The 26,156-nt window shown below is 33.6% G+C and overlaps 3 protein-coding genes across 9 annotated transcripts in view; 2 read left to right on the forward strand and 1 right to left on the reverse strand.

Moving 5' to 3' along the window:
- On the forward strand, positions 1 to 17,949 carry LOC102597994 (disease resistance protein At4g27190-like). 3 transcript variants are annotated; one of them, XR_001474859.1, is made up of 4 exons: positions 1 to 653; positions 1,178 to 3,642; positions 3,844 to 3,928; positions 6,327 to 6,605. XR_001474859.1 is itself a non-coding variant. In XM_006358279.2 (3 exons), the coding sequence occupies exons 1-2, from the start codon at positions 123 to 125 to the stop codon at positions 3,608 to 3,610; spliced, it is 2,964 nt and encodes a 987-aa protein (XP_006358341.1). In that variant the 5' UTR covers positions 1 to 122; the 3' UTR covers positions 3,611 to 3,642; positions 17,648 to 17,949. The 3 variants fall into 3 exon arrangements, 2 of the variants coding, with proteins under 2 accessions (XP_006358341.1, XP_006358340.1); XM_006358279.2 differs by lacking the exons at positions 3,844 to 3,928; positions 6,327 to 6,605 and adding an exon at positions 17,648 to 17,949; XM_006358278.2 differs by having other exon boundaries at positions 3,844 to 6,605.
- On the forward strand, positions 7,647 to 17,528 carry LOC107062805 (disease resistance protein At4g27190-like). Its single transcript, XM_015313891.1, has 2 exons — positions 7,647 to 8,177; positions 15,114 to 17,528. Exons 1-2 carry the CDS (start codon positions 7,647 to 7,649, stop codon positions 17,526 to 17,528), a joined length of 2,946 nt encoding a protein of 981 aa, XP_015169377.1.
- Positions 17,929 to 26,156, reverse strand: part of LOC102598549 (probable glycosyltransferase At5g25310) — a 26,388-nt gene continuing 18,160 nt past the window's right edge. The window contains exons 1-6 of one of the 5 annotated variants that reach the window (XM_015313897.1): positions 22,873 to 22,998; positions 22,542 to 22,676; positions 20,917 to 21,450; positions 20,695 to 20,825; positions 20,059 to 20,407; positions 17,929 to 19,350 (exon numbers count right to left, since the gene is read on the reverse strand). In XM_015313897.1, coding sequence (XP_015169383.1) covers positions 18,661 to 19,350; positions 20,059 to 20,407; positions 20,695 to 20,825; positions 20,917 to 21,342 — 1,596 coding nt within the window. In that variant the 5' untranslated portion in view covers positions 21,343 to 21,450; positions 22,542 to 22,676; positions 22,873 to 22,998 and the 3' untranslated portion in view covers positions 17,929 to 18,660. The other 4 variants (XM_006358281.2, XM_006358282.2, XM_015313898.1 and 1 more) reach the window with 4 other exon arrangements.

Below are 26,156 nucleotides of genomic sequence, written 5' to 3' on the forward strand. Positions count from 1 at the left end.
GTTGAGTTCTAAATTAATCGTCATTGCCTTTTTCTTTTACTTATCTGAATTCTGCCCTACACAAACAGTTTAGCATTCTGATCAGAAATATATCTACTTTTCTTTACCTCAAGAATTGTTCAATGGAAATACTTATTAATGTTGTAGGTGGCTTTGTTGTTGAGGTGGGAAAGTTTATATCGAAATGCATCTATCCTAAGATCGAAAATATTGTTTGTTTCTCATCAAATGTTGAAAATTTAAGGGACGAAATGGAGAAGCTAACAAAGTTAAGAGATGATATCAAAGGAAAGGTGGAGATAGCTGAAGGAGAAGGCTATAAACCAAAACCAGATGTTATCAAGTGGATCGACGATGTTCACGAGCTGGAGAATGAATGGGAAACTATGCAAGAAAGCATCGCAACAGCGAAGATGCTTACATATAAATGTTGTCCAAATTGCAGCCTTCGCTCAGAAGTCTTCACTCAAGCACGGAACATCCGAGATCAACTTTGCAAGCTTACAGAGGTTGGAGAAAGCTTTGGATCAAATTTGGTGGTAGAAAATTACCAGATGAAAAAAGTTGAGTTCATCCCGGGACCATCAGTAAAAGGTCAGTCAACAGCAACAAGGAATATCAACAAAATCCTGCAACTATTAGAAGATGATAAGGTAATTGTTAGAATTAAATCAACATTTAATTTTAAATATTTTAGGATTTGGCAACTGCCAATTTCATTAATTCCTGTCTAATTAGATTTTAGGCAAAAGACATCAAGTATCCGTAATCTATGGCCGAATTTTCAAGATACTTTCTATCTTTACGAGGGATCTTATTATCCATTACAGGGCGAAAATCTGGGGCATGTAAACCTGTGATCTCTCCGTAAAATTAGATAATTTATGTATATATTTTCAAAAATTTGTGTAATATGATCCATTTAAATCTTTATTAAAATTGAATTTTATAGCCAACCATGTAGTGAATAATATATATCACAACAAATAGGACTGCGTAAAGATAAAGTGTGTCCTCGGAACTTTGGGTAGAGTTCACGGGGTACTTATATGACCATTGTTGCATCAAAGCCTCCTACATCCTTCTTTCTCTAATTTTCTATATTTCTTCTACATGACTATTGTTGTATTTTTCATTTGTGGGTAAATTATTTTTTGGGGTATTTGAATCCTTTCAGGTTTGCATCATCGGAGTGTGGGGTACGGGAGGAGTTGGGAAAACTACTTTGGTGAAGAATCTGAACAATGAACTTCGAAAGATTGATGTGTCAAGGTCTAAATTGTCTTTTGGTATTGTGGTATGGGTTACAGTGCCCAAACCAATGGACATAAGTAAGGTTCAATCAAAAATTGCCAAAAGATTAAACCTGGAGGTAGATAACAATGGAAGTGAAGAAAGCAATGCCAGCAAAATCTTCCAAAAGCTAAAGGAAAAAAAGAGTTTCCTTCTCATACTTGATGATGTTTGGGAAGATATAGATTTGGATCATGTTGGTGTGCCACAACCTGAAGATCATGCAGGAAGCAAGGTCATTATAACTTCTCGTTTCTTGGGTGTTTGTAAGCAAATGAAAACACACACTGAACTGAATATTTCCACATTGGATGAGGATGAATCTTGGCAACTGTTTATCAAAAATACGGGAGATGTTGCCAATCTGGAGCATATTCAACCATTAGCAAAGGAAATTGCACGAGCATGTGGTGGTTTACCTTTAGCAATCACTGTTGTTGGAACATCTATGAGAGGGAAGCCAAGGGTCGAGCTCTGGGAAGATGCTATGAAATCACTAAGAATGTCCGAACCTCATAACAAAGATGTAGAGAAAAAGGTTTACAAGGTCATCAAGTGGAGTTTTGATTCTTTAGAATCTCAGGATATTGAATTATCCTCAAAGCAAAGAAGCACACATGTTAACAAAAAGAGAGGTGACATTCAAAGTTGTTTCTTATATTGCTCCTTATATCCGGCAGCTATTTCAATAGATGATCTTATACATTGCTGGTGGGCAGAGGGGTTCCTTGGTGAACATGATACATATAGAGAAGCCTATAACAGGGGAATCACAACGATTGAAAGTCTAAAAGATGCCTGCTTGCTAGAAGCCCATAAGATGGATTGTGTGAAGATGCATGATGTGGTTCGTGATGTTGCTATATGGATAGATAATTCCTTTGGGTTAACTAAGATATCACATTCTAAAGTATCAGCTTCTGTTAAGAGAATATCTTTCATAAGCAACAAAATTGAACGTCTACCTGATTGCTTCACGGAATGCCCAGAGACAACATCATTACTATTGCAAAAGAATCCCCTTGAGAAAATTCCGGTTGAACTTTTTTTGGCATTTCCATCCCTAAGAGTTCTGAACCTGAGTGGAACTAGTATTAGTTCTGTGCCTTCTTCCATCAATAGTTTATATCAGCTACATGCTCTAATACTACAAAATTGTTGTTCGTTGAGAGAGTTACCACCTATTGGTAATCTTTGCAATTTGCAATTGCTTGATTGTGATGATATAAAGTTATGTTGTCTGCCGCAAGGAATGGACAAGTTGACAAATCTAAGGCTATTAAATCTGCCTGTAGGTGATTTGAAGGAGAGCATTGGCCAAGGATTTTTCCTCAAAATGCCTAGGATTGAAATGTTAAAGATGCTGCATAGTAAAATTGGTGACCTTTATTGTTGGACCACAGGAAATATTCGGCCAAGGACTGTTCTTGGACCAACTTCTTTTGATGAGATATCATCTCTACACAATCTGACATCTCTTTTTATTAGATTAGATAGCTTATCAATTTTCAATCGAGATCATACCTGGATGAAAAGATTGAAAAGATTTCACATTGAAATTGGGAATACTCCAACTCATGTACCATTCAACAAGTCAACAAGGATGATAAGTGTCTCCAAGTGTGAAATTTTCAGTAATGGAGAGCTCTCAAGCATGTTGCAGTTTGCTTCACATTTGCACTTGGAAAAATGCATGGGTTTCATGAAGTTGATTGCGAACAAGAGTTTTGATGGATTAAAATCACTCTACATTCACGAATGTAGTTGTGATTTTGGACCATCTGAAGAAGGAAGTGGACAGTTTGACCCTCTGCCAAATCTGGAACATCTCAGCCTCGCTTCTGTAGATCATTTAAAGAGTGTTTCTGATTTCGGTCAACTTCTGGGTCTTAGATTTTCTGAATTACGACAACTGGATATATCCTATTGTCGTAATTTAACATGTCTTTTTAATGCTTTTTCTGTACCCAAGCACTTGGAAGAAATTACAATTAACCATTGTAAACAGGTGGTAGAGTTGTTAGTACAATGCGGCTCTAGTCAGAGGGCACTCGACAACTCAGAAATTCCAAAAGTTCGGAAGTTAGTGCTGAGAGACTTGCCGAAATTAGGAACGTTGGGGGAGCCACAGAGTATGTGGGAACACATGGATGAACTTGAGGTGATCAATTGCTATGAAATAAAGAAGTTGCCTCTCTCTATTCAAACCTCCAACAAAATCAAAGTAATAAGAGGATCACCGAGATGGTGGAGCCTATTGGAGTGGGATGACGATAAATTCAACTCAAATTTGGAGCATTGTTTACTACCAGTCTGATCAGAGTTGACGTTACTTTCACTACATCTCAGGTGATATGCCAATTAACTTTCAGAAAGTACTATAAGATAGTTCAAAATATTTCTCAGACAAAAAAAATGCGGTTAAATTAAGTACTCATTTGGCTCTCAAAATCCAAAATGTGTCACATAAATTGGGATGGAAAATATTTTCTGACAACCAAATATCATTCAAATGCTAACTAGAGCTTCACTTTTTGTTGCTTTATTCAGGAAACTAAACAGGCAGAGGAAGGAACTTCTAGCACCAGAGAGACAGAATTTCGAGCTAAAGTTGATCGGTCGAGTTTGCTGTGATGTATTTCCTGTTAAATGTCTTAATTTTTTTTCCTGCCAGTAACTGCTCCTGTTAGATATTTTGTTGCTTGATAGTACATGGAGTAATTTCTTGTTTCGATTGTGTTGTGTGATCATCTTGTTTATTTGTAATATTGCTTCTGCATTTAAACATTTTAGAGCATTCTTAAATTGTACATTTAAAATTTAGGCATAATACATAAATGTGTCCCTTAACTAGGCTTCAACTGACATCTATGCCCTTCATTTTTGGGCGTGCACATGTAGACACTTAAACTTTTCAAAAGTTGTACAAGAAGAAACATGTATCCTATGTGGCAGTTCTGTGTCCTACATGGCATCCTACATGTATTATGCCACATAGGATACATATGCCTACTTCTTTAACTTTTGGATTGTTTAAGTGTCTACATTGTATTGGGGGATCGGAGAACACAACTATGGTTTAAAATTTTAAATTGAAGCATGAATGAAAGGGAAAACAGTGATGGGTCTAACACGAATGGATCATAATGATGGCTACTTTGTAGCTCGATTTAATGATAGGAATGAATTTCGTGGTTTCTTCCGAGTGGTTATTGTGTCAAATCATGTTGTCCAGATTTGTTATTTATATATGTCAAAGTTGTTGACATTTACCTACTGTGAAGTGGATGGGCTTAATTATTTTAAATCATGTTGCCTAGTTTTGTTATTATATATGTCAAGTTGTTGATGTTTAACTAAAGTAAAATGGATGAACTTAATTGTTTTAAACCATGTGGCATAGTTTTCTTATTATGTCAAGTCGTTGATGTTTACAAATAATTCTCTTTGTTTTCTTATTAAATTTTTTCTTTTAATTCTCCGAGTTATGCCTTAAACAAAGAAGAAACAGTCAGTAGCTTCATTTGATCATCTTTGAGAGTGTCATTAGCATTCTTGATGGCTTATATGAATCCACCACAAATCGGCGAACCAGGTTCCTCCCCTGATTCTGGTGCAATTAACAGAGATAAAGGACAAGTTTAACAAATAGTAAGAACATAGAGAATTTGCGTGGTAATCTCCTTGCTCAAGAGAGTAAAAACATGACCTACCACATAAGATTCTCAACATCTTCACTAATCACCAACCAATGTTCATATTACAATCTGTTTTTTTTTTTTGTAACCAATGTAAATTACCATTAACAAGCGAAAAAATAAATACACCTAAAGAGCACTCAACCTCCTAATGGGTATGAAGAGAGTTAAGCCTCCTACAGAACTCTAGTTACACAAATCTCTGTTTCTACACCGTTTGACTAGCTCAAGTCTATTTACAAATTCCTTCTTAATCTGTGTCACGGCTGTATCTGAATTCTACAGTGATGCCTTTAAACAGTTTCCAGTTCTTTGCTCTCCAAACATGGTATATCATTGCTCTGCACAATGCAACAATAAGTTCCTTGTGAAATTGCTTCTAATTCTTCCTTCTGAGTCTATTTAGAGGATATGTTTGACAGTTCCAATAGGAATAAGTGTCCCAGACCATTGTTGCATTTCAGTTTGGACTCTCACTATCCATTCACAAGTAGAAAACAGATGGATATATGTCTCATCCATTGATTTATCACACAAACAGCATGTGTCATCTTCCACTGGAACATTTAATCTCTTGAGTCTCTCTTTGGTTAGTAATCTATCTTGCATAGCCACTGCACCAAAAATGATCTTTAGTGGCATTTAATTAGCGGCAATAGCTTAATTGCCGCTAAACATATATTTTTAGCGACAATTAGCACTCTTTGTAAGTGTCTCTTGCATAGCTAGCCACAATATGAACTTATGCTTAGGTTGAGCAAATCTTGTCGAGATTAAGTCAGACACTCTAAGTCTAGCATGTTGCCCCAATAGTGTATTGTAACTCTGTGTGAATGAGTACTTTCCCCCGGGAGTGAGCAAGTAAGCACCAAATGAATACCAAACCTGCATCTCTTCTTTCAAAGCAGTAACCTTCTTCCAGTACCAACAACTCTATTGTAAGACTATACTGCAATACCTCTATTGCAAATACCATGTGACTCAGCTAACTCTAACTGAGAGCTAAGCATACCACAAGAATGAAATACAAACAAGTCACCTACACTTACTTCTACAAATAAAAGTAGGCCTACAATGATAATTAAGAACAAAGTACAAAGTCTTAACAACTAGAACCTAGGGACATCTTCATTTCTACACGAGCAAGTCCTTAGTTGTTTTAGCTTTGCCTTGGACAGAACAATTGCGGCTGAGAGATGAGTGCAATCTTTGCCAAAATTTATATTGCCTGAATCTTTTGTTAGCCTTTTTGTCCAATTTTAAAAATGATTATATATATGCCTGAGGCAATTGAATAGAATTTATATTGCTTTTTTCTTTTTCTTATTATCACAGGTGTTATTATTCAGGGGTTTCGAGCAGAGGACGGATATTCCTGCACCAAGAGACACAAAGTTTTGAGCTAAAGTTATTCGGTGGAGTGTGCTGTCAGATGTTTTTTATGCCAATAACTGTTCCTTTTTGTACTATTTTTGCTTTCTGGTTCTGATATTTTGATTGCTTGACTAGCTATACACCGAGTCATTTCTTGTTCCGGTTGTGTTGTGTGATCATCTTGTTAATTTGTAATGAATTGGTGCTGCTTCTATGTTTAAACATTAGAAATTTAGCCAATATTCTTGATTTCTCGAGTTCTGATAGTATATTTAATATCTCCTTACAACAAGTTCATGATAATAAAGTATAAACGTTTTGGAAACTGAAAATCACTTTTTTGGAAACTGTTTCTTGTGTGATCATATTGTTAATTTGTAATAAACTCGTATTGTTTCTGGTTTTTAAATTGTACCTTCAAAATTTAGCACATGATGATCTTGATTTTCCATGTTTTGTTCTCATGACAAAAGAAGGAAAACGATAATCATAATTTGAAATATGAGAGAGTACTCTATTACACATTTGTGACAGAGGTTTCTCGTATGGTAAAAGGTTCTATGGTAAACAGCTGAAAACTTAGCAGACAAGAAATTTCGCTACCTTAGAACCATTATAATTATAACCGGCTGGCTGTCTAGTTGTAGTTGGATCTATAGGTGTTTGGAATGCTACAAATTCCACGATCAAGATAATTGTCCTAGTGTTTTTGCCTCCATTGGGATTTGAATATGAGACCGGCCTCGGGAGTTTCAACCTACTTGGTCACATCCCCTTCTTTTTCTCAATCTGGTTAAGCCTTCAAATCCGCAGAGAATAGAGTGTTTGATTTCATGCTCCTGAAAACAGGAATCAAACATGAGTTATCGTGTGTTCATAAAATGCTCGCAGAATGGTCACTTTTGACATTAATCGTATCTCATTTTTTCCTCACCCAATCTGCACTACGTGTTCAATTTCATCATGCTTCTGAAAATAGGAATCAAAGAAAAGAATAAAGACAATTCTGTTCATGAAGTTAAGAATGGAACAATCATTTTACAAAATGGGACAAGATATTTTACAAAAATAAAGTATTGCTTTGTTGATCATATTTGCCTTCAATTTTACTTATTCTATTTGCTTTCTGTTTTACTTTTTACTTTTTACTTTTTACCTTCTCTCAAAATTGTGCTATAAATACTGAAGAAGCACTCAGTTTATAAATTGACCATCTTTGAGAGCATCATTAGTGTTCTAATCAGAAAAAAAAAAAAAATTATTTACCTAAAGAATTGTTCAATGGATATACTTTTTAATGCTGTAGGTGGCTTTGTTGTTGAGGTGGGAAAGTTTGTATGTAAATGCATCTATCCTAAGATTGAAAATATTGTCCGTTTCTCGTCAAAAATTGAAAATCTAAAGGAGGAAATGGAGAAGCTAACAAAGTTTAGAAATGATATCAAAGGAAAGGTGGAAGAAGCTGAGGGAGAAGGCTATAAACCAAAACTAGATGTTATCAAGTGGTTGGAAGATGTTTGCGAGCTGCAGAAAGAATGGGAATCTATGCAAGATAGCATTGCAACGGCTAAGACGCTTGCATATAAATGTTGTCCAAAATGCAGCCTTCGCTCGGAAGTCTCCACTCAAGCACAGAAGATTCAAGATCAACTTCACAGGCTTATAGAGGTCGGAGAAAACTTTGGATCCAATTTGGTGGTAGAAAATTATCAGATTATAAAAGTTGAGTTCATCCCGGGAACATCAATAGAAGGCCAGTCAGCAGCAACAAAAAATCTCAACAAAATCCTACGACTACTAGAAGATGATAAGGTAATGTTGGAACTAATTCAAGATTTAATTCTAATATTTTACTATCTGGTGGTAGAAAATTATCAGATTAATTATAAAAGTGTCACAACCTGTTTTTTAGTCGAGTCGTGACTGGAATCCGATGCCTTAACTTGATCGAGTGAACCAACTTGACTGTTCTAACCTATTATTTAAAAAGGATAGAAACTCACTCTCTCAATGTTAGTGTAAAACACACCATTTGCCATGTTAACCTAAAGTGGCTAGAGCATTTCTGTCAAGTTCAAATGTCTATTTGGTCACTTAGTTTGGAGGTTTATCTTACAAAACATGTCAATCAAAGGGTTATCTAGGCATTTAACCTTTCGGAATCTATTTTTTAACCCAAGTATTTATAACTTTTTCTTTAAGTTTATTAATATTATAGTAGAATAATATTTTTATGATCTGTCACAAAATTTAACATTATTCTTATGACCGTTATTTCAATAATATATGCATTAAACATGTGTATACATGCATATATGTGTATATTTTTTGTCTTTCTCCACTCTCTTACTCCATGTGTTTCATACTATTTGGCCGTTCTTTATATGACTCCCTTCTAAAAAATTATTTAGATGTGTATTTTACTAAATTAGCATTATTAATAATGTTTCGAAACTTTAAATTTGACTACTACTATTTTATGCAGTTATATCATGATTATTTTCACCCATGATATTATGATATTTAATAATCATGATATATTTTATTTAGTTTTTGTATTCATGTAACAATTTTTTAATAAAAGCATAAACATTATCTTTTGGATGAAAGGATGAAAAATATTAATCTATATATAATAATAAAGCTAAATGTAAAAACGGTGATTTGGCGCTCTCTATGAGCTTCAATCCTATTTATCTTTTTTGTAGTTTTTTTTACCTTTTTCTAATTTTAAAATACAAAAAAAATTCACCTAAATTTAAAAAATATTAAAGATAATCATATTTAATTATATCTTTATCAATTGCCATATTTAATTTATTTTGTCCTTAATGCTATTAGTCTCTTTTCCTAATTATTTCTCTATTTCTCATCAAGTATTGCAAATCTTTTCATTTGGTTTTTTTTAAAAATCCGGCAAACTATTCCCGATAGTTAATTTTATTGTTGTTTTTTTTAATGGTCTTTCCTGTCTTGGTTCTTTTTTCACTTTTTTTTTTGTTTATTCAATTCAAGAAATTTATATCTTTATATAATATAAATGTATTTCTTTTATCTTTCTTTATTTGTTCTTTTTTTCTTATTTTATTTAATTTTTTAAGTTTCACTTTCATAACTTAAATCTATTAAATTTCTATTCTTAATAATATTATTAATTTCATGACTTTTAAGTTTTCATATTCATAACCTCCAACCATTAAATTATAAAATTTTAAGATACTTTATGATATCTCTCTATATTTATCTATATAAATTCACAAGTTTTTTGTTTCATGAAATCCCAACTTATGATTATTCTTTATATTTCATTGTTCTTTGTAGTATTATTATATTGTCAAATTCATGCTTTAACTTGACAAGATGAAGAAGACTCTTGAATATTGATTAGTTTGTCAAAGAGGGTGTCACACAAGAGCTCAAAAAAGTGGCCATTGATTCTTTATTCTTATTTTTATTTATTTTCTTATGATGTGGTCCTAAGGAAGATGTGTGTGTTTATGTTTTCTCTATGTAACTTCTTTAGTTTGAATTTTTATATTTTTTTATTACTGCAAGTATGTATTTTTGTTTAGATGCAAATTAGTTATTGAAACTCTGTGTGTAATAAAACTATTAACAAAGGTTCAAAAATATTTTTGCACATAGAACTATTTATATTTTCTTTAAAGATTCCTCCCATTTTGTCTACATAAATTTATATTTTTTTATTTCATCAAACTCTTACTCAATATTATTCTTTTTATTTCATATTTGAAATAGTGTTTTTCTTAATTCTTGAAGTCTTTCTCACGTAACTATTGAGATATAAGTTAAAGAGCCAAAAAGGCACCTAAACGTTTCTTATTTCAAGTTAAATAACAAACATTGAAGAGAATATTAAGTACTACTAAAACTACACTATGACTCTCTTTTGATCTTACACATAGCAAGAACTTGGACTTCCAAATTGAGGAGAAAGAGGACAGAAATTAAAGGTCATGTGAATTTTCCAGCGAGAGTGTAAATCCGATAAGGAAGATAGGAAAATGGAAGTGAAGTTATTAGATTATTTTTCTTCTTTTATTTGTTTTGCTTTCTTCGAAGTTCAAACGAATGAAAATATTCACGTTGATTTTTTTTACTTCAATTTCCGGGATTTTCATTACATGTTTCTATTTTTTATATATAGAAAGTGCAATTCAATTTCATTTTGTTAGTGAAAAAAGTATAGAAAATTAGGCTAAAAAAAGTATAACAAAGGCTCTTCACATTCTTTTTTTCTTTGTAGCCTCACTTCTAATCATAAAATGATAATATATTTTAATATTTTAAGTGTTTTTCTCTTTATTATTTAATTTATTTACACGGAGTAATTATCCATGACCTACACCTCTTTAATTTTTATTTTTAATAATATTCAAGACTCTCATAATTTTGATGTCCATAACCTCCAAACATTAATTTGTAAGTTTATGATGTCTTATGGTATTCCTCAATTTTGCCTATATAAATTCATATTTAGTTTCTGTCACGCCCCGAGTCTACACCCTGGACATGGCTGGCACTCGAAGACCATTACTGGCCCCCAAGCGAACCCTTGGCCTGGCTTTCTTAACTCAGCGGAAAACTCAATGCAATGCAAGGTTTTAAAACAACCTGACTGAAATAAAATCTGGCCAAAAGGCAACTCGAGTCTCAAAATAGAATATTTACATATATACATAGATGAGAGACTCCAAACCAACTGACTGACTGTCTATGAAGCCTCTAAAATACTGAGATGGATGTTGGGACAGACCCTACGACATCCTAATAAAACAAAACTTGAGGGAACAAAATAACCGAGTCCTCCGGAATGCAAAGAGGCTCACCACTGACTCTGAAGTACTCAACTGGATCAACGGCAAACCGGATGTTGGCCCTGGGTACTTGTGTTTGCATCATAATAAGATGCAAGCCAACTGGCATCAGTACATTGAATGTACGAGTATGCGAGATGGAAAGCTAAACCATAACTTAAACTTGGAAGGAGTACAAAGGAACTCTTACCTTGGCTCTGTTCAACTCATGAATAACTGAACTCAATATATAAAGCAATACGACACATGCAATATATAAAGCTTGCAAAATAGTGTAGACAACTTAGCTTGTTAAAGATAAAGCAATAACAACTCAACTTTACTTATATAAAAGTAATATAACTTTAGTGGGAGACTCTTTCAACCGACAATCACCACCATGAGCCCTAGTGGTGATACAACGTTTTACCTCACGTTGCCCAAGGACCATCCTATACCTTGCCGTTGATATAGGAAGATAACTTTACTAAGTGGATCCACTAGCTTAATCTTACGGATTCATCTAAAATGTATGACCCGTTAACTCCCATGTTGGCGCATGGTTCTTATGGAGAGTTGAGTTTATATGAACTCGTGTCCCCAATTCGGTGCTCAAGACTACTCCCAAAAATACTTAAGCTCATAAGTGTTTTAAACACATCTTTCTTTATTTGAGATAATTACTCAAAACTTTGCCCGAAGGCTCACTTGGAAACAATGTTCCTTTTTCTTGAAAACTAGCCCAAAGGCTCTTTTGGAATCATAGTTCCTTTCTTACTCAAATGTAAAAACATTTGGAAACTTCTTTGGGAATACATAGTTCCCTAATAACTTTTGAGAAATGAACACAACTTTAAACTCTTGACTTATCTTGCAACTTGACTTAACTTGAAACTTGACTTAACTTGAAGTTAAACATTCAACAAAGACTCTTTGAAAGCTTTAAAGACGTGCTTTGACTCCCTTCTTGAACTTCTAGACTCAACTCTTAACTTCCCTTGACTTAGAAACTTACTCTCCTTGAATTGGAATCATGGATTTAAAGTATTTGATCACGTGTTATGGACGAGTTCTTGACGTTTAAACGTACCTTGGGGTGTTGGAAACAACTAGGGAACATAGGTACAACACCTAGCAACATGTATGAGAAAGTGGAGAAGGAATGGGAAAGCTTGGCACTCTGAGAGGCGTGGAGCGCTAGACCTCAAACTTCAGAGAGGTCTGGTTGGGGCTCTGGTAGGGGTGGCGCCCCAGGGGCTGGACCTCAGAGTCCCTCTTGGGGCGCGCTGGCTGGCGCGACGCCCCAGCCCTTTTCCTCGAAAACTTGACTTTTCTCCTCCTTTTCTCCAACTCTAACCCTTCCAATATTCAAAGCTTCAACCCCTAAGCACTTAGGATCATCAAAACCCTTAACATACACTAGTTTCAACTCAAAAACCGGAAACATACACCAAACCAACAAGAACTACAACACAACACAACTACAACTTCAATAATTCCAACCAACAACTTCAATCAAACACAATCAATCTTTTATCGAAATTAAACGAGCTTGGCGTGTGGGGGAAAGAACCAACCCAACACTATGAACTCACATACCTAAAAGGGATCACCCCCGACGATATCCACGACGATCTTTTGACGAAATCTTGCTTCTTCTTCTCCTTTCTCTCCTTTCTCTCAAGAACCCTAAACCTTACTCTTTTTAAAAAGGGAAAAACTGATCACAATTAAGTCTTACACCTTAATATATATCCAAAGACAAGGCTAGGGAAAAGACCAAAAGACCCTTACAAATTTCCGGACAGATTTTCTGCCAACTGCCCAACTTTCAAAGGGCATAACTCGCTCATACGAACTCGGAAACGAGCAAACTTTATGGCGTTGGAAAGACCAATCCACGAACTTTGCAACCATAACTGGAACCACACCTAGATCATCCTGATCTAGGAGTTATAACTGTTCAAAGTTGGCCAAAAATTCATTATTTTCCATACTTGGCCAAATTTTCAAGATTTTCAAATTCTTTCCAAATATGAAAATTTCCAATTCTAAGCCTCTTCATAGTTATTTCAAATTGTCAGATGTTACAGTTTCATGGAGATTCACATTCAAGATTATCATTTCCCTTCTTCATCATATTTTTAGACATTACAATTTCCATATTTTATCAAATTATTTTTATACATCTTACAATCCATTTCAACTATCATATTATTATCGGTTGAATTTCGTTCTTTTTCTTATTATCTTTACATTATAAACGTTATGTTATTCATTATCTTTTTTAAGTATAAGTGAAGAAAAAAATTAAAAAGTATATAATTTAAAAATCAGTTCTCTATCTTCAATCTACGATATTCCACAAAATTACATATATACAGTGTGTAAATTACACAAAATGATCAGCTTTATTTTTCATTTTGTTTTCTAAATTCTACTTTTTAAATATATAATAATTCCGGCATATAAATACAGTTATTTTTACTTTGTTATGGATGTACTATGTTCTTCTCTTTTTTCGATATAATTTTTTTAATGAGCTTTGTTTATCTTCAGGCTGGTTATATGACATTGATCAATTTATATTTAACAGAAAAAGAAAAAGTGATTTTACTTCCTTCATGTAATAGTATATTCTATTTGTTAGAAATTGGTGCGGTGTGAATATAAGATGGACTAAAATCTAAATTTTGATCTATTTAATTAATTTTGAACTAAAACCTCTTTTATATTTAAATATTATGAAAAGATTAATTTATACATTTGATGTAAGATTATGATCGCGCATAGTGCGGCCAAGTTACCTAGTTAAGTATACAAGCTAATGATGTTCTATAATGAAGTAAATTAGCATAATAAGAAAATTAATTTTATTAATAATAATCAAAACTCTAATATTTATTTACACAAGTGAAAATAGTAGAGAATAATAACTATACAAATATATTTTGATGCAGAAAATATAAAATAATTAATTAAATTTAGGTCAAATTTTTAAATATTGCATTTATTTAGATTTTAAACTCCATCAATACCAATCAAAACTTGTTTATTTATATAAACAATAGAGAATACCTCTGCCGTTTATATTACCTAGTCCTCATTCTAAAAATAGTTGTTTTAATTTACTTGTCCAATTTATGAAATCAAAAGATTTTTTTAATATTGTTTTATCTCTACCCTTAGTATTAAATAATTGCATAGAGTAGTAGTCAAATTTAAAGTTTCAAAGCATTATTAATAATGTTAGTTTAATAAAATACACCTCTAATTAAAATTTAAAAAATATCATATCTAAACGCATGGAGTAAGAGACTGGAGAAAGAACAAAATATACGCATACATATACACACTTATACATATCATATTGAAATAGCAGTCATAAAAATAACATAAAATTTTGTGACAAATTTTTAACTTCTAAATAATATAAATTATATAATACTCCCTCCATTCCTATTTAGTTATCACAATTTTAGGTTTTTACGCCCCTTAAGAAACTGATTAAGTTTATCATAGTACCCTTATTTAATGTTCTCTTGAATTCAAGTTCTCAATTAATGAGCATGAGTTAATTTATTTTGATTGATTACTTTACCAATGAAAATGAAATAATTACTTAGTTTTTCTATCTTAGTGAAATGCATATTTTCAATGTTAATAAATCTCAGGGTAAAACAGGAAGACTGATGTCATTTATGTATTTATTTTGTGAAATGACAAGTATTAAGGAACATTTATTTTTAGTAAGGACGACATGTAAATAGGAACCGACGGAGTATGATAATATGATAGTATGAGATCAACAAATTATGGTTCAATGATCAAAGCCTCCTATGTCCTTGTTTCTCAAATTTTCTAAGTCTCTTTTATGCGTCCATTGTTGCATCTTTCACTTGTTGGTAAATTATTTTTTAAATCCTTTTAGGTATGCATCATCGGTGTGTGGGGTACGGGAGGAGTTGGGAAAACATCATTGGTGAATAATCTGAACAACAAGCTCCGGAAGACGGATGTGTCAAGTTTTAAACTGTCTTTTGGTGTTGTGATATGGGTTACAGTGCCCAAACCACCAATAGACATAAGAAACGTGCAAACACAAATTGCAAGTAGATTAAACCTAAAGGTAGATAAGGAGGGAAATGTAAAGAGCAATGCCAGCAAAATTTATAAAAGACTCAAGCAAGAAAAAAGTTTCCTTCTCATACTAGATGATGTTTGGGAAGCTATAAATTTGGATGATGTAGGTGTGCCCCAACCTGAACCTCCCGCTAGAAGCAAGGTCATTATAACTTCTCGTTCTTTGGCTGTTTGTAAGCAAATGAAAATAGACACCGAAATGAAGGTTTACACATTGGATGAGGATGAATCTTGGCAACTGTTTGTCAAAAATGCGGGAGATGTTGCCAACCTGGTGGATATTCAACCATTAGCAAAGGAAATTACACGAGAGTGTGATGGTTTACCATTAGCAATCACTGTTATTGGAACATCTATGAGAGGGAAGACAAAGGTCGAGCTCTGGGAAGATGCTTTGAAATCACTTAGAATGTCTGAACCTCATAACAAAGATGTTACAGATAAGGTTTACGAGGTCATCAAGTGGAGTTTTGATTCTTTAGAATCTCAGGATAATGAATTATACTCTAAGCAAAGAAGCAAACATGTGAAGAATAAGAGAGGTGACATTCGAAGTTGTTTCTTGTATTGCTCCTTATATCCAGCAGCTATTTCAACAGAAGATCTCATAAAGTGTTGGTGGGCAGAGGGGTTCCTTGGTGTACATGACACATATGAAGAAGCTTACAACAGGGGAATCACAATTATTGATAGTCTAAAAGATGCTTGCTTGGTAGAAGAAGCCCATAAGACGGATTGTGTGAAGATGCATGATGTGGTTCGTGATGTTGCTATATGGATAGATAATTCCTTCGGGTTAACTGACATTTCACATATCGAAATGTCAGCTTCTGTGAAGAGAATATCTCTCCTAAGCAAAGAAATTCAAAGTCTACCTGATAACTTCAGAGAATGCCCAGAGACAACAAGTTTACTATTGCAAGACAATGATCTCCTTAGCGAAATTCCCCATGAATTCTTTTTGGCATTTCCAGCCCTAAGAGTTCTGAACCTGAGTGAAACTGGTATTAGAGATATGCCTTGTTCCATCGATACTTTGTGTCAACTACGTGCTCTAATACTACGAAATTGCTATGACTTGAAAGAGTTACCACCTATTGGTAACCTTTTCAATTTGGAATTGTTTGATTGTGATAATACAAGGTTATGTTGTCTGCCTCAAGGAATGGATAAGTTGACGAATCTGAGGCTATTAAATCTGCCTGTAGATTATTTGGAGGAGAGCATCATCCATGGATTTTTCCTCAAATTACCTAGAATTGAAATCTTAAATATGCTGCCGACTAAAACGAGAGATGTAGATTGGATGATGAGAAAGAATAGAGTGACTCTTCTTGTACCAACATCTTTTGATGAGATATCCTCTCTACACAATCTGACCAGTCTTTTCATTAATTTGGATAACTCATCAATTCTCATTAGAGACCACACCTGGATGAAAAGATTTCACATTGAAATTGGGGAAACTTCAAAGTCAATACCATTCAACAAGTCAATAAAGATGATAAGCATCTCCCATTGTGAAACTTTCAGTAACGGAGAGCTCTCAGGCATGTTACATTTTGCTTCACATTTGCACTTGTTAAAATGTGGGGGTCTCAGGAAGTTGATCGCGAACAACAGTTTTGATAGATTAAAATCACTACACATAGAGAGTTGTTCTTGTGATTTCACACCAGCAGAAGAAGGAAATGAACAGTTTGATGATCCTTTGCCAAATCTGGAACATCTCAGTCTCTTTTCTGTACATAATTTAAAGAGTGTCTCTGATTTCGGTCAACTTCTGGGGCTAAGATTTTATGGATTACGTCAAATGGAAATATCCTCTTGTCGTAATCTAACATGTCTTTTTATTGTTGGTGGATATTTTTCTGTACCTAAGCACTTGGAAGAAGTATCAGTTGCCTTTTGTCATCGGCTGACAGAGTTACTGGTGCAATGGACACATTTTAGCTCAGAAATTCCGAGAGTCCGAAAGTTACGGTTGAAAGAATTACCAAAATTAAGAACACTGAGGGAGCCGTGGGATCACATAGAGGAACTTAAGCTTATCAATTGCTATGAAATAACGAAATTGCCTTTCTCTATTCAAACCTCCAATAAGATCAGGCTAATAAAAGGAACAACAGAATGGTGGAACCTACTGGAATGGGATGACATCAACTTCAAGTCAAATTTAGAGCATTGTTTCCTAAAGAAGTAAAACTGATGACAGGTGATATACCAATTAACTTTCAGATTTTGGCATTTATGTTAATAACACTAGCATAAATGTATCATTCAAATGTTAACTAGAGGTTCACTTTTTGTTGCTTCATTCAGGAAACTAAAAAGGCAGAGGAAGGAACTTCTTGCACCAGAACGACAGAATTTTGACCTAAAGTTGATCGGTCGAGTTTGCTGTGATGTAACTGTTCCTTGTTTGTACTGGTTGTGTTTTCTGATTCTTATATTTTGATTGCTTCATTGTACATGGAGTAATTTCTTGTTTCGATTCTATTGTGTTATCATCTTGTTTATTTGTAACTAGTATATGTAGTATATATTCTATACAGTTTTGTTACATGATACATGAATGAGTTCAACTGAACCCACTGTTTTTGACTCGAACTATGCATACACAAGCAAAGAGAGAAAATTAATGCATCGATAAACTAAGATCATACTCATTCTCCGGCTCTATTTTATCACCACTGGTCACACACAGAATGTTGGCATGTACCGATCGGTATCAACTGTCAAAGCTCAGTTTAACTCTCAGTCACAACTCATCTATGAAGACATAACATCCACGACAAAGGAGTGTAGTCGAATGTGGAAAATGTTCCATTATCTTGATCAGATTGAAGTATTACTCTGATCTTCTCCATTCTCTCTCCCTCGTTCCTCTTTCTTTCTCAAGTAATCCTGTTACTTGCAAAAAGATCATACACATGAGCTTAAACAGCGTTCTTTTTGCCTTTGAACTATAAATAAGAGAAAATCTGCCAGGACTTTTGACTTGGTACATGGACTGCATTATCTGAGTTAGTCTTCTGCAGCCAACTCTTTCTGTCAAAGTACAAAAGTAGTTTCTGCTATCAGAAATTGCTTAATCGGTTCATGGAATGGATGTAATCTCTCTGATTAAACTCCTTTATAGAATGGCAACCTTCTACAGCCAGCTAGTTTTTTTTTTTTTCTAGCCAAGTGTGGAAGGAGCATTCGAAGAGATCATTACAAGTGCACATGTTAGGAGAACTGAACCGGTTGCAGCTATTGAAAAGTTTTGCATATCAACATCCGAATTGATAAGCTCACAAACCATCAAGTTGGAACAACTAGAACTCGAGGAATTATGATATCTGCGATACTTGAAGTTGGTTGAGCCTGCTAACCCAAATTGAATGCAAAATCATATGGAACAGATCATATCTAGTCGGTTTTGAGTTCCAAATAAAATGCTTCTGCAACATCTTGACATTATTTTGCATGACCTGGTAACGTCTCAGAGGTATACTTAATAAAATCTCCTTTAGCCTAGGAATATCTTTCTCAGAGACAACCACAGAAAAAGCAGTCCAGTTAAGTACTTCGCTGAATGGAAGCGCAAAATTATCAGCGATGATAACCGGAACACACTCATAATATATTGCCTCGACAATCCTCGGGCTGTTCACTTCATAACCCATCGGACAAAGGCAGTACTTGCTTGATTTCATGTGTTCAGGATAAGACATAACTTTTGAGACTCTATGGGGAAGAGGCCCGTAAATTCTTATGGATTCATCTTTGTCCCTCCAATATTTGAGAAGTTTGGGACGTACTGGACCATGCATATTTCCAGCAAAAAAGGCAAGAATCGGGCGCTGTGACACTCTTTTTCCACCGAGGTTTCTAAGAGGCCTCCTGGGATTCCTAATAGTGGTCTCGGGAAGGGAAACGTCCTTCCCAGAAACAAATATTCCTTCAGATATATCTGCATTGCAGAGAGCTTTTATAGTGTTTCTACTCAGCTCCTCATGATCCTTTAGAGTATAAGGTCCCTGTAAGAATTTGTTAAAACATAGAATAGTAAGAAAACGAAAAATACTCATCAATTGAAAATGCATAACCAGAAAAGAGTTCAACACATGATAATTGCAAAAAAATGTTTTCTTATTTGTACCATATACTCCCTCCATTCCATTTTCTATGTGGTTTTATTTGACTGACACGAAGTTTTTAAGGAAAAAAACGACTTATGAAACTTGTGGTCTAAAACAAGCCATAGATATTTGTGCGACTATAAATCATCTCACAAAAGGTAAAATGAGAATTTTACAGTTATATTGTTTATAAATATAGAAAGGTGACATACTTTTTGGGACAGACGAAAAAGGGAAGAGTGTCATAAATTGGGGCAGAGAGAGTAGTTTCTTATGCAGGAAAATTCTTCTTCTATAACCACCCCTACCAGTCCGAAGGTCATTGTTGTACGGTTCGAAACTCTATGAATAATAATAGATACGTTCATCTACCCTACTCCACTTAAATACTAGGTTTTTGATTGTGACAAGGTTCGATTCCTTGATATGTGTCTAATCCACACATCACATGATGTGCTCTTACGACTAGATAAGTCTACTCTTTTCTTGTATTTAAGGAAGTCCAATTCCCCAGGCGTAAAAGCAAATTTAAAAGTTTATGTCCAAAGAAGAATGCTCATGAAAGAAATACATAGTTTAGCAGACAATATCGATACAGATGCATACCCAATCATGGCAAGCAACAAGAAAGTGATCTGACCCACGTGTGCGGTTCCAGAAAGGATACTTTGAAGCTAGCATGTTCACGTAGTTCCGCAGGAACACTGATAACGGCTTAAGATCATGTGAGTTCACCACATATCGTGCCTTTTGTAACTGACGTGCGCTATATGGCAGATAGAACAGGTGAGCCTTTTGTGGATCCCTTGTCACAAACTGGCGACTATCCTCCATCAGCTTCATGAACCATCCCTCGGATGAATAAATTCCTCTAAGATAAGGTTGATGAAAAATCGGCCTTTTCCCTTCTTTGTAAATGTAAACTTTGAGTATAAGTTCCATCAACTCATAGCTCCTGGAATGTCAACCTAATTGTGTTTAAAGAAAAAGCTAATTTTGAAACACAAAATGACAAAGATATCCATGATAGAAAAGGCTTCAATAGCCAATGGTTGTTTAGTGAAGAAAAGTCTAGTCTTTTATCTAGGATAAGATCTAACTGAATCAAGTGATAATCATAATAAATAAGACTCTTCTTCTTTTTTTCTTATAAAGCATAATAAATACGATTCTTCATCAGAGGATATCATCATAAATCATCTGAAAAATAAGCTATCTAAGCAAATATAATCAAATACCTACCTCTTAAATACGGATACATTCCTGAATAAAGGAGTATACAAGTCCTGATCATCCGTAACCAGTGGGGCATTCTCAATCTCTTGTTTGGCATATGCAAGTGCCTCATCTGGAGTCAAAGATGCTATGTATCTCTGGAATATTAATACAAGTGAAAAAAAGACAGTAAGAAGGCAAAGAATTCAGTAATATTCTTAAGGAATATAAGCACAATGAAAAACTTACCAGCATATGGTTGGACATGTTTCTAACAGGTGAAGAAGAGAAAATAACTTTATCTACTGCATTCACATGCTTCCTACTTTTCCGCTGTCTCGAAACTTGCTCTCGTCTTTCCAGAACTTGCTGTGTTTCGCTCAGTCTAGCTGTAGCGTTGAGTGAAACAACTAGGGGGGCATGCTGACTAAGGTTAAACCGGATATCTTGACTCGCTGGAAGCTCCCTTAAGTTCTTTTCATCATTCAAATTTCGGGAAGACGAAATATCCGATGGTGGGAAGAGAATCCATTCTGTAAGAGGATAAGGAAGTGTAGAAATTTGAAACATTATCCTAAACACTGTCAGAATAGCACCAATGAAAACCAGCTTCTTCCAGTCTATTCTGAACAACAGAATAGCAATTATTTTCCGCAAAAATTTCCTAATCTTCATCCTGTTGCTAAAAGAAGAGATACTTCTGCATATCTATTTCAGTCCCTTAGGCAGCCTAAAAAGTCCATCTCATACCTCCAATATGCTCCAAGACTCAAACAGGGAGATCTGTGAATGTAAGTTTAAACAAAATGTCAGGTACTTTACTGAGGTGAAGTATAATATACTCAACCACGGACAAAGGCAATACTCTAGGAAACCGGCCATTTACAAGGCAGAAACAAAAACTAATTTAAGCTAAACGTCCTAGTGCTAAGGTGAAAGGACATATAGGAATACATTGTTAATGTAGATATCTATCAGTTCACAGTTATTTCTCTCTGTTTAACAACCGATTATTTGGGTTGAACTCCCCTCTATCACAGATTACCAATAAACAAGTAACTTTTAGAAAGAAAAGCCATAAAGGCAGACAGACAAGATAAATCATAAGAATAATTGTTGAGAACCAATTCTAATCAGTTTCTGTTAACAGAGACAGGAACTAATCATCCAATAATTAAGAAGTTTCCACTTCACATATTTGTATTGTCGTAAGAAACCAAATCATTTGAAACAAAATGACACAAACAAACCAAAAGAATGGAGAAAATAAGGAAGGACGCATTCTCAAAGTTGGAGTGGTTACTTGTGAGTAGGCCAAGTTTGAATATTCATTTATGTATTATGCCTTCTATATATATTCCACTGGCATACAACAACATACGTAATCCCACAAGTAGAGCCTGGGAAAGGTATAGTATGTAAACCTTACCCCAACCTTGGGAGATAGAGAAGTTGTTTCGTATAGACCTCCGCTCAAGGAAAAGCATATCAAAGCAGATACTATAGAGAGTATTGACAAAGCAAAACATGAAAATAAAAAGGAACAACAACTACAATAGAATAGTGTGATAGTCAAACTACAAGTGACATTAGATAGTAACAGAAATCGAAGGATAAGAAACTACCGGCAGATTCTAGTAGCATAATGTTTTTTTAAAAAAAGAAAACAACTAGATATATATATATAATCAAATAAGAGGTAACAACAACATTAACATACCCCGTGTAATCACACAAGTGAGGTTCGAAAAGGGTAAAGTGTAAGCAGACATAAAATGAAAGGTAAAAGATAAAATAAAAAGACAATTCTGGCCAGACTAATGCTACCTCCAGCTTCTTAAGTACAAAAATTGTGCCAAACTAATACTACAAACCTCTGAAATCTTATAAAGATCCTCTTTTTAAGTGAAAACAAGAAGGCAAATCCCCAAGAATTGAAATGGGGTTTGGCCCTGTTTCTCCACAAAATCAAAAATCAAATCTTTATACTGATTTCTGAATCCAAGGACCTGAAGCAAGTAACAATAGCAAATTGGTTCATTAACATTCATACAAAAATAAAATATAAGATCACTGGAATCTGAAATTATCAAACAAAGGGTCAATCATAAAAGATTCCACGCCCGAATTTACAATCAAAATTAAAATATTTAACAATCCGAACTGTGTCAAGTAAATTACGAGATAAGGAGTACTATAACATACCTTTTTAAAAAAATATAATGCTAAACGAACGGCAGAGCAAAACAAATAAAGGCTGAATTGTGTAAGGAAGGAAATTGAGGAGAAAATGAATTTGGAAAGAAGAAAACAAAAGGGAAAGGGAAAGGAAAGGTGACCTTTTTTTTCTTTCATAATTGTCTGTTTGGTAGTTAGTACCAGTTGTCAATTTGTACTTTTTTCTATATTAATTATTTTTAAAAAAAGTTTTTTGTATTTTTTTTTCTTTTTAATATAACTTCGTTTTAATTTATGTGATGTTATTTGATTTTGTACGAAATTTAAAAGGAAAGAAAGAAGAATTTATTTTTCATATTTTACCTTAGCATTAATTATTTATTTCTAAATCATTTTCAATATCTAATACTACTAATAAGGTATGTTTGGTATGATGAGATGAGATCATGATATAAAATAACTGAAGTTAAAGTTTTGTTTGGACATATAATTTGAATTTTTAAGTTGTATTTTTGTTCATAAACATAAAAAGAAAATTCATAAGTTGTTAAAACTATCAAGATTATCTTAATTATTATTCATAACAAAAGTATAATACATTATCACAAAGTTATTCTTAAAAAAATATTAGTACTATTTATTGATTGAATTTTAGTTCAATAAAAAAAGAAAAATTGAGCATGAGTTGTCGTATATTATTCTTTAATAGAATTGAACATGGTCAAATATTATTAATAATTATTTCATCATGTCCATATTATGTGAATATTTCATCATTCCTTTGGTTTATTCACAAAAAAAAATGTAGATATAAAATATTGATGATTTTTTTATTTACAAAATATAAACTTATGGGTCAATTTTTGTATTTGAAAAATATGAAATTATCATACTTTTTAAAGAATTTGATATTTCATCTCATGAAATGAAATTACATATTCAGGCACTACTTTTATCTTATAATTTCTAATCAAAAAATAAAATCACATGTTCAAACACTTACCAGGTCGATTCACATACCATACTTCTACCAAATCCATAGGAAAATTATGTACAAATCCAAGTCAAAACTAAATCGATTGAAGGCTTAAGCAATTAGGGATTGTTTATTTGAATATGATATTAAAAGGCCACTTTTTTAAAATTAAAATACGTAAAGGATCACTTATTTTTTTATCTAATCAAAACGGATAAATTACTTAAAGCCTGAAATATATTGCGTCGCGAAAATAATAATGAAGCTTAAAAAATATTGTAACAATCATATTATTTGATTTCAAAATATGAGCATTACAATCTATATATGATTCTTCTTTTCGAATATAAATTCAAGAACTCTTGAGCTTAATCTTAAATCTTAAACTTGTTCTTGGCTTGTACTTTGATTCAAGAACTTTTGAGCTTGATCTTGATTTGTTGATTTGATGAACTTGATCTTAAGTACTTGTACTAAAATTCAAGAGCATTTGAGCTTGATTTTAAATCTTGTAGTCATGATCTTGACTTATACACTTTTGAGCTTGTTCTTGAATATGGTGATCTTAATGACTTGGCATGTCACGTCATTTGACATGTGACACCAAACTGAGCCTCTAGGATCAAATGACATTGAGCCTAGTAAAGTGGGCTCATCTTTTTTTTTTGGTTTTCCATTCGGGGTCCACTACCTACATTGGAGCCCAACTAAATTTGAATTCGCGCCAGTAAGTCCCACATTGGGAGTAAAACATTCACTAACAAAGACGACTCCGTACTTAGGTGGCTTGAACCCGAGACCTCTGATTAAGGATGTAGGAGCTGTCATTTCTTTACACTAATTTCAAAGTCAAAATTTTCAATATGAATGAATCAGATATTGAAATATGAACGGGTCATATATCTCATACGTTTACATTCAACTCATTTTCAACCCACCTATATCCGAGTCGACAATCATTTGTTACTCATATTTGAACTTATAAACCTCAAATTTAGGCTCCGCACACTTCTGCTTATAAATAAATAAAATCAAAGAAAACTCATTAAGTTGCAAAAAAAAAATAAAAAAAAATCAACAAAAGTTTGAAAACTTGTCTTTTTCAAGTTTCACCAAAATGTATGCCGACACTAGCATTATACAGTAAAGTTACACATACTTGTGAAGTTTATTATTTATTATAATTAATTTAATAAAAGAAACTTCAGTTGTACTGAAACACTTTCAAGAAATGACTTGTGTATACACTTTTAAGACTAATTTGTCAAATTATGACATGATATCAGTCAAGAGTAGAAACACGTATGTTTGTTTGTCAAAACCTAACAAATGATATTAAGGGGTCCATATTTATATTTGTATAAATAATAATTTATTTTGTCATGTTATGAAAATGTTTTCAAATTATATTTTAAATATTATTTAAACATAATTATCAGAGGTGGAGCTAGGTGGGGGTTCGTGGGTTTGGACGAATCCATTAGCTTTTTCGTAGACTCTGTATTTGTATTAGAAAATTAATTAAATATATATGTATATTTCTGTGAACGGTGAACCTCTAACAAAAATTGATTAACGATTCAGTGAACCCCCCAAACTTTTAATCTTGGCTCCGCCTCTACCACTGTTTTGGTGGCCGCTAGTTGTCCATTCTTCATCTATTGGGAAAGTTTTTACATACTGGTAAATAATTAATTAAAAAAATCAATTTGATAGGAATGGATCCTGCCGCAGATTTAGGTGGGTGGAAGGGAATTTATTCGAACCCCTCACTAAGAAATTATATAGCTTCATGAACAAGAAACAAAATGTGGCTTCGTGGTATATATATATATATATATGTGGCGATGAACACGTGCTTAATACTACATCTTTTTTTATTATTATTCAACGTAACATGCGTTGATTTTTCTTGATAAGGACATAAGTTGAATTAACTTTTTTTTTTTCTTGATTTAAGTATACAAATAGTCAAATAAAGAAGTCCAACTTCAATTCTATATATCTTTTTTTTTCTTTTTTAAATCTATGAAACCCCAAAAGCAGTATTAAAAAGGAAGTAAATTTGTTCTTGGCTCTTGCCCTATATAGGTCTAGTTAGAGCTGTTAATATGGGCTAGCCCACTCCATCCGGGCTAACCCATACAGGCTTTGACATTTTACGGGTCAGGCCAGGTCAGGCTAGCCCATTTTTTGTGTGGGCCAAAAAACGGTCGGCCCAACCCACAAGTACGTGGGCTACAGGCTTGCCGGGCCAGCCCACTTTTTTAAAAGTTATATATTTTTTTATAATTATTAAATTAAATTATAAATTATAATTTAAAAATATTATCAT

The sequence above is a fragment of the Solanum tuberosum genome, unplaced genomic scaffold, assembly GCF_000226075.1.
Source record: "Solanum tuberosum cultivar DM 1-3 516 R44 unplaced genomic scaffold, SolTub_3.0 scf00273, whole genome shotgun sequence".
In the NCBI taxonomy this organism is placed as follows: Eukaryota; Viridiplantae; Streptophyta; class Magnoliopsida; order Solanales; family Solanaceae; genus Solanum; species Solanum tuberosum.

Excerpts from the sequence above, each read along its gene's own strand:
- LOC107062805 (XM_015313891.1), top strand. The coding sequence starts at position 7,647 with ATGGATATACTTTTTAATGCTGTAGGTGGCTTTGTTGTTGAGGTGGGA. Across the intron at positions 8,178-15,113 it reads GACTACTAGAAGATGATAAG|GTATGCATCATCGGTGTGTG; the intron begins GTAATGTTGGAA and ends AAATCCTTTTAG.
- LOC102597994 (XM_006358279.2), top strand. The coding sequence starts at position 123 with ATGGAAATACTTATTAATGTTGTAGGTGGCTTTGTTGTTGAGGTGGGA. Across the intron at positions 654-1,177 it reads AACTATTAGAAGATGATAAG|GTTTGCATCATCGGAGTGTG; the intron begins GTAATTGTTAGA and ends GAATCCTTTCAG.